Source organism: Cornus florida, unplaced genomic scaffold (genome assembly GCF_030987335.1).
Source record: "Cornus florida cultivar Cherokee Brave unplaced genomic scaffold, ASM3098733v1 CherokeeBrave_3.0.0_Hap2_Chr04, whole genome shotgun sequence".
Taxonomy (NCBI): Eukaryota; Viridiplantae; Streptophyta; class Magnoliopsida; order Cornales; family Cornaceae; genus Cornus; species Cornus florida.
The window spans coordinates 38,633,637-38,643,101 of NW_026775574.1; the positions used below are offsets into that span (position 1 = coordinate 38,633,637).

Below are 9,465 nucleotides of genomic sequence, written 5' to 3' on the forward strand. Positions count from 1 at the left end.
CCAATGGCCTCATATCATACATGTCAAATACATTGTAAAGAGTGTACTTATGTACATATTACATGCGTAGAATCAAATACACACAATTTGACATCTAAGGCTACAAGTGGCATTTCAAGCCAACCTTTACAAGAATTGAAACCTTCAAGTCTACAAATCACCCAAGCAAATGCAAATCCTCAAATCTTGAATTCTGTACCTGAAAAATGTCCCCGGTAACTTTGGGGTGAGTAACATAAAGCTACTCGTAGGAGATGAGCATGCAAAGACCTAACATTTTACAAGATTATCACATTAATGTGAAACAATTCAAAAGGTTATGCCACCTAACGTCTATGTCAAGTGTGAGACCCAAGGAGCATTCTAAGCTACCTTAAATCATTTCTAGCATAAATCACATCATTTATGTAATTTAAATAACATAGAAGCATGTTATACAAGGCAACAAGATATAGATTCTCAAAGTTATCAACTTGAAATCTAAAGTGCAAAAACAACTAAAGTGGGTCATGCCACCTAACGTCTATGTTCCAAATGAATCTATAAGATCATTCTAAGTTACATTTGAATAATATAGCATAAATGTACTTAACAACATCAAAATTTGCAATGATTCATTAAAATTCATGATGCATAAATGTACTTAACAACATTAAATTGCCAATAACCAATACCATAAGTCACAATTAAACATTGGCTGTCAACTTGGAATTGAATGCGAAATCAAATAGTAGAAGACTTGGACATCAAATCTCAGAGTAAAACCAAGACCTAAACGGTTATTCCAGGCACTAACCCGCTGTGAATACCACCCTAGTGCGCACTCTAAAATAAGGAGAACTCGTACCTCCCGCACTAGAACCCAACTCTAGCCATGTCTTTGTAACAATGTCCTAAGTGACTCCTTCAAAATCAATAAATAAGTTCACAACTTATACACGAATTAAATTATGCACGAAACCACCTTCCATGCACAAATAGGTTAAAATCACACAACACATTCTCTAAGTCCACAACAACTATAGCATAACAAATGTCGAATCTTCAGAGTGCGATTCGTTACACACTATAATAACATCACAAGTCGAATCTTCAGTGTGCGATTCGTTACACGCTATAACAATATCATTTAATATTGAAAATGTAAACTCATGTATCCATTACAAATCCAAAATCATGATTTAAATTTACAACCAATGTCAAACACATGATTAAATCATTAATATTATGGAAACAGAAATTAATTAAATAAACTAATTAATTTCTCTAGGCTTCAAATCTCAACCAAATAATCCCAAATTAATATATGTTAAACAACATAGCATGTTCATTACATATATTTATTCAAAAACTTAATTAGGTTATTGGAACAATCAAGTAGAAATTTAATTAAATCATGATAGTTATATCTCTAGATTTTAAAGCAACTCCAAATGGTCCCAAATTAATATATACTAGTAAACAAGTCTTAGTCATTACAAATATCTAGTTAAAATATAATTAAGCCAATGGAACCAATAAATAGATTTTAATTAATTCTTTTAATTAAAATCTCTAGATTTTTAAAATCATCCAAATGCTCTCAAATTTAACATAGGTTAAAGTACATACCAAGGCCTATTCTATTATTACATTACAAGTTGATTTCATGCAATGTCGTGACCCAAGTTTTTCAACCCGTTAACCCGATAACGGATTCAAAATGCGGAGGCAAAAGATGAAACTAAAGTCCCTTGAGATATAAATCATCCCTAAGACACCAACGTGACATCCCATGAAGCCACAGAAGTTAAAGAGAGCAAAAAAAGAATTAGGAGTCAAAACGGGCAAAATTCGTCAATCAATGGCAAAATGGTTAATTTACAATTGAGAAGGGAAATTTGACTCTATACAAGTCAAATAAGGTAAATACAATCTAATATAATCATTTCACAACATTCTAAGAGTTTTCAAGAACATTGGCCAAGAATCCCACAAAATACCCTTTCCCGGTTTAAGCGAAAACTGACATTGTCCCACGAAAACATTAACAACTCCAACTGTGATTTGAATCTAAGAATGGCATAGGTACCATTGGAAATCAGAATCAAAATCATTGAGTTTAGGCTCAAGAATCACCCCATTTGGGTTTGAAATGAAGAAGTTATGATCGTTTGAAGTTGAAACTTCAGTGCTGGAACAAAATCTGGAAGACAGACGTATGAGGGGAGTTTTGGTCGATCGAAATAATGTTTCGGACGACTGAACTGGACAAAATACTTTCTGAAGACATGTTTTTAAAGGTTGGTTGGTTCAGTAGAACGATTTAAGGACATCGGTCGACCGAAATAGAGTTTCGGTCAACCGAAACTCCTTGAAAAGCTACTGTAAGGCCTGTTGTAAGCCCATGGTGTTAAGGTTCAACCTATACTTTGAATCCCATGATGATTTGGTTCAAAATTGAATGTTTAATACTGGTTTCTAATGAGATATGGATGTGTGGACATGCCAATAACCTTAATATGAATTATTTATACATAAAACAACGGCTCATGGCCTCATACATATCATTTACAAAAATCTCATATGCTAAACCTCCAAAGTTTGTTTAAATACATTCTTAAAGCAAAAGATGGTACCAAATGGCTATAAGTGATAAATTAAACATGCTTGGCCTCTGGCCTTATTACATACATGTTATTTAAGCATCAAAAAGTGTACTTAGGTACACATTACATATTTCAAAACAAAAATAGCATTTTACACCAAAATGATACTACATGCTAACACTCGCATGTTTTAAAAAATACAACAAACTACATTAAGACTTCAAAGCAACTTAAGGATGTGATGCATCCCAAAACAAAGTTTTTTTACCTGCAAAATAACCCAAACAACTAGGGTGAGTAATCAAGTTACTTGTAGGATGTGGTGCATGCGCATACCCTATAGTCTCAAGTATAATGTGAACCAAACATAGACCATCACAAGGGTGCATTCCACCTAACGTCTATGTTTCCATGGTACTCTAAAGGATCGTCTCAAGCTACACAAATGTTTGAAATGATAAACACGTAGCATCCAAGTATACAAGACAAGTACACTAACCACATTATAACTAAGATTACCAAATCATAAGCTACAAGAAATCCATGATTTACAACTTGGAAAGTAATACGAAATCAAATAATGGAAAGACTAGGATATGTGACCACGAAAACATACAAGTTATTTTGGGTAATTACGACCCACAAGGTACTCCTAGTGCGCACTATGACTTAGGAGAATTCCTATCCTCTGTACTAGAGCCAAACCCTAGCTATCAAACATTTCATATCCTTACAAACTTCCAAAAATCAACAAGTTCATGACATTTATGCAATCTCAATGCATGAAACTACCTAACAAGCACAAGTAGGGTAAAACCACATAACCCATGTCTTAAGGTTACATGTCTAAAGTGGCAAGTTAATGATACTACACATCATGTTATATCAATTTACTATCAATGTAGGCCATAATTGCAAATCATGAAATATAGTAATCTACCTACAAGTAATTATAAGTGCCACACACAAGATTTTCATACTAAGCTTTCAATGAAATTTATATTACTTAATATCATAAATGTAATCTCAAGATATTCATAATAAAACCTCAATGGAATCATAAGTATTAGGCAATTTATTAGACAATAACATTCCTATACAATTTAATAGTCACATACATGCTTTAATCCACAAATCATAAGTCAAGCATATAAAATCTCTATTTACATGCTAGTATAAGAATTTAAAAAGGCATGTAATCAATATATATCAAGCTCCAATATATATATAACCCAAAGAGGATAAACATACAACCACCCCTACCTCAATAGAGAATTGAATCTTTATAATCCAAAGCAACTAAGCTTAAAATGAAAAACCAAACTAGGGTGTTATAGAGGAGAATGAGACGAAGATAAAGTATTCCAAGTTTTTGGTTCTAAGGTGAGTGGAAGGAGGCCAAAATGAAGAAGAAAACTATTAAACAAACTTTTCTCCAATGGTGACTAAGTTAGGGTTCTTGAGAGGAAAGAAATAAAATGAAACAAAGGTGTAAACCCTAAGCTAAAATGGTGGGATTCTCCACTCACTAGGTGTTCTTATACTATCTCTCACACACACACTAATGCAAGACCAATTGTGAAGCCTACATTTGTCACCATCCTATGTAAACTTCCAAGACTTAACATTGAGCCTACACTTGTCAACCATCCATGCCAACAAGTGCTCTAATCCTAGGCCAACAAATGGGTGAATCTCCACCCTCCATGTGTCATAAGATTAAGCCTCCAAGTGGTTCCTCCACAATATCAACAAGTGGCATCTTAGGAATGTGACACTTGTCACATTTTTTGAAAATTGCAAAAAGGTCCTTTTTTAAAATATCTTCCAAATTAAATTACAAAATGGTCCCTAAGACGAAAAATAATTACTTTATTTAATTACGCAAAACCCCTCAAGTTTAGAGTATTTACCAAAAGTTACGCATTTATGCCCTTTACAAGAAAAGTAAACATTTAACATGCTTTTTTACAAAAGTGAAAATGTAGATATCATAGAAATGAAATATCATGGATGTATGCAAAGCCGGAATCAAATCCGAGCACAAAACGTGAGTTTATGCAAGGAAAAATGAAAAATGACAAAAGGACGAAATAGGGAAAAGACAAAAAAAAGAAATTTACCGAAAAAAGAAAAGAAGGGAAATGACCGGGTCATTTCAACCTACCCTCCTTAAAAGGGATTTCGTCCCCGAAATTGAGTCGTACCTGTAAGAGAGAACAAATAGGGGTACCGAGAGTGAACCTCCTGCTCAAACTCCCAGGTAGCATCCTCAACGCCGTGGTGTCTCCACAAGACCTTAACCAATGGAATGGTCTTGGTTCGCAAGACCTGCTCTCGTGAATCAAGAATCTGGACTGGACCTTCCTCGTAGGTCACATCCTTATCAACAATGACATCTGTCCATCGTAAAACATGTGATGGATCTGGCTTGTACTTCATCAGCATAGAAACATGAAAGATGTCATGAACCCTATCTAGGTCTGGCGGTAAAGCTAAACGATAAGCAACTTCACCGACGCGCTCCAATATCTCAAATGGTTCAATGAATCTAGGAGACAACTTGCCAATTTGGCGAAATCTCAGAAGTCCCTTGAGAGGAGAAATCTTAAGAAAGACATGGTCCCCTACCTCAAAAGACAAGGATCGCCTCCTCCTACCAACATAACTCTTCTATCTGCTCTGTGCGGTAGCCAACCGCTGCTGAATCAACTTAATTTTCTCTATAGTTTCAATGACAATGTTGGGACCCAAGGCAACGGTATCACCAACCTCGGTCCAACACACTGGAGATCTACAAGGTCTGCCATACAACGCCTCAAAAGGTGCCATGCCAATAATGGTTTGGTAACTATTGTTGTAAGTAAACTCAACTAAAGGTAAGTAGTCCTCCCAACTACCACCGAAATCCAAGATACAAGCCCGTAGCATATCCTCCAATATTTGAATGGTGCACTTCGACTGACCATCAGTCTGAGGATGGAATGTCGTGCTGAAGTGAAGCCCCGTATCAAGAGCCTCCTGAAAACTCTGCCAAAAATGAGACGTGAATCACGGATCCCTATCCAAAATAATGGATACAGGAACCCCGTAAAGCCTGACAATCTGCCTCACATATAGTCCACTCAGTCTCTCTGCACTGTCTATCACTGCTATGGGCAAGAAGTGAGCCATCTTAGTCAACCTGTTAACTATAACCCAAACGGAATCATTCCCTACCTGAGACCTCAGAGGTCCTGCTATGAAATCCATAGTGATGTGCTCCCATTTCCACTCAGCTACTGGTAATGGTTGTAATAATCCTACCGATCTCTGATGTTCTGCCTTCACTTGCTGACAAGTAAGGCATCGAGCCACAAACTGTGAAACGTCCAGTTTCATGCCCTGCCACCAAAACTGTCGCCACAAATTGTGATACATCTTCGTACCACCAGGATGAACTGCGAGTCGAGAGTGGTAAAAATCCCTAAGAACGTCTTCAAGACAAGACAAAGGAACGAACATCATCCCCTTGTACCTGAGACCACTGTCTAAATGTAAGGTCCAACCCTCTACATTCTCACCACCTAAAATCTGAACATGGATGGCCTTCATCTCCCCATCCTCCAACTATGCCTCAATGACTCTGCTAACAAGAGCCAGTTGAGCCACAAGACTAAACAAAATAGCCGGTGAGACATCCTCATAAGACTGTAAACCAAGATCTGCAAGTTCTTCTAGCATCTTCCATCTGTGAATGGAAATGCTAGCAAAAGTCCCCCGTGACTTCCTGCTTAATGCATTGGCCACTACATTGGCCTTACCCGGATGATACTGTAACTCAAAGTCATAATCCTCCATGAACTCAACCCATCTGCGCTGTCTCAAGTTCAAATCCTTGTGAGAGAAGAGATGCTTGAGACTCTTGTAATAGGAGAAAACCTCAAACTTCTCTCCGTACAAATAGTGTCTCCACCCCTTCAGGGCAAAGATAACTGTTGCTAACTCTAAATCACGTGTCGAATAGTTCAACTTGTGAGTCTTCAACTGTCGAGACCCATAAGCAACCACCCGTTTTGTCTGTATCAAGACACAACCCAAACCTTCCCGCGAAGCATCATAAAAGATCGCATAACCCAACCCACATTCAGGAATGATCAACACTGGAGCTGATGTCAACCTGACCTTTAACTCCTGAAAAGCAAACTCACAGGCCTCGTTCCATACGAACTTGACCCCCTTGCGGGTAAGTCGAGTCATAGGTGCCACTAGACTAGAGAAATCCCGAATAAATCTCCGGTAATAGCCGGCTAGGCCAAGAAAACTCTGAATCTCAAACACTGTCTTCGGACATTCCCAATCCATCACCGATTCAATCTTTGACGGATTTACTGCAACTCCGCCCCCTAAACACAACATGTCCAAGGAACTTCACTTCTGATAGCCAAAATTCACATTTCTCAAACTTGACATACAACTGATTATCCCTAAGGATCTGCAACACTGTCCTCAAATGATGCTCATGTTCCTCCACCAAAGCTGAGTATATGAGAATGTCATCAACGAAAACCACAACGAACTGATCAAGATGGTCACTAAATACACGGTTCATCAAGTCCATAAAAGCTGCTGGAGCATTAGTCAAACCAAATGGCATCACCAGAAACTCATAATGGCCATACCGTGTACGAAAAGCGGTCTTGGATATATCCTCATTCTTAACCCTCAACTGATAGTAACCTGATCTTAAATCAATCTTTGAAAAACAAGTGGCTCCATTCAACTGATCAAACAAGTCATCAATCCTAGGCAAAGGATACATGTTTTTAATTGTGACGTGGTTCAGCTTGCGATAATCAATGCAAAGTCTTAAAGACCCATCTTCTTCTTTGCAAAAAGAACTGGTGTTTCCTAGGGTGAAGCACTAGGACGAATAAAGCCTTTAGCTTTTAAATCATCTGATTGAGCCTTCAGCTCGTCAAGCTCTGCCGATGCCATACAGTACGGTGCCATAGAGATAGGAGCAGTACCAGGAATGACATCGATGGCAAAGACAAATTCCCGAAGAGAAGGAAGCTCCGTCAACTCCTCCGGAAAAATATCCAAGAACTCCACAACAACTGCTAAGTAAACGCTACCTGAACTGCTTTCCTCGTCAGCTAATAGGATAGCCAAGTAGGACCTGTGGCGACTTCAGTCACCGATACTGAAAATCATCATCAAGTGGGAATCACTCCGATCTCCCACGAAGTGAAAGAAATCTCCTTTGGGAGTGCAAACAGTCACCCTCCCGCGGAAGCAATCGATTGTAGCACGAAAGAAGGATATCCAATCCATCCCAAGAATGATGTCAAAGCCCGTCATGTCAAAAACAATGAAATTGAACTCTAAAGTCCGTCCAGCTATCTCGATAGCATAACCCTGACAAACACGCTCCAAAAACACTGGACCCCCAACTGGTGTGTCAACACAAAAGAAACCATCCCACTGCGTGACCTCCAGACCCAATGAATATGCAAATGAAATAGATATGAATGAATGTTATGCACCTGTGTTGTAATACCCCTGATTTTAAAAAGATAGTCTCGGTATTTTAAAAAAAAAATTATTTTAATTACATTTAATTATTTAGTTGATTTCTTGGCTAATTGTTTACTTTTTTAATTTATTTAATTCTTTATTGTTCTTTTTGTATTCAAATGCTTGTTTAAATATTAATTGTTTGGTATCCCTTGTATTCTGTGCTCGGACTTGATCACCCATAGCTCTAGAATTGAGGGGTATCACATGTGTCAACAAGAACTCTAGCCCAAGAACTGAAAACTGGAAAGATACCTCGAACTGTAGAAGTCCCAGTAGAGGTATCGGCCTATGGCAGTGCGTAAGTCGTCCCTGAGCCCCCGACTGCTATGAACTGCCCTAATGGCCTGACTGATGTCCGGAAGCAGTAGGCGTAGAGCCTCTGACCGAATATAAACCAACTGGTGGCACTATTGACTGTGGTGCCTGGCATCCTAAAACCTGACTACACAACTACTGACTGTGCCGGTGCGACCTGTGAACCTATACCACTCTGTGTCCCACCTTGCAATTCCGGACACTCTTTCCTGAAGTGACCTAGTTGCTTGCAATAATGACAAGCTCCGTGAACCCCTTTCATCGAAGCTGTAGGCTTACTAGCCTGTGACTGACTGGCCTGTGGCTGAAGTTGTGGGCAACGAGGCTTGATATGCCCCGGCTGATGACAGTGGTGACAAATCACTCCTCGGGTTGACCCTGAAGATACTGGAACTGCAGGTACAGACCGAGCCTGCTGTGACTGTCCCTGAGTACGTGAACTGTCCCCGGCCTTAGCCTTCTTCCACTGACCCCCAATAGATACTTATGAAGCCTCTCCACGAGACTGCTTATATGAACCCTTGATCCTGAGCTGATCTCGGTCCTCTGCCTCCACCAACATAGCTTTCTGCACTACCTCCCCGTAGGTCCTTAATTCCAATACTAAAATCCTTGGCCTAATATCAAGATGTAACCCATCCTGAAACTTCATCGCCCTGAGCTCTTTGGTAGCTACCATCTCCGGTACATAGCGGGAAAGAGAAGTGAAGTGTGTCTCATACTCAATGACACTCATCCTACCCTGATAGAGACCTGTGAACTGCACTTTCATGTCCTACCTCATAGCCCTCAGAAAGAAACGGTCAAAGAACAATGTCCTGAACTCCTCCCATGTCATCACCTCTACATCGTGGATATTGGTTATGGACCTCCACTAAATATCGACATCTCCCATGAACATAGAGGCAGTTAAGGAGATCCTTAATCGGTCCGTAGGTACTGCCATGCTATCTAGCTTGCGTACCATGAGATCAAGCCATGCCTCTGAAGCAAGCGGATC

General features: G+C 39.1%; 1 protein-coding gene across 1 annotated transcript; it reads right to left on the reverse strand.

The window, feature by feature from the left end:
• Positions 1-7,478: 7,478 nt before the first annotated feature.
• Positions 7,479-9,144, reverse strand: LOC132304916 (uncharacterized). Its single transcript, XM_059802615.1, has 4 exons — positions 9,043-9,144; positions 8,854-8,931; positions 7,769-8,063; positions 7,479-7,726 (listed from the first exon to the last, which is right to left on the reverse strand). The coding sequence occupies exons 1-4, from the start codon at positions 9,142-9,144 to the stop codon at positions 7,479-7,481; spliced, it is 723 nt and encodes a 240-aa protein (XP_059658598.1).
• Positions 9,145-9,465: the final 321 nt, after the last annotated feature.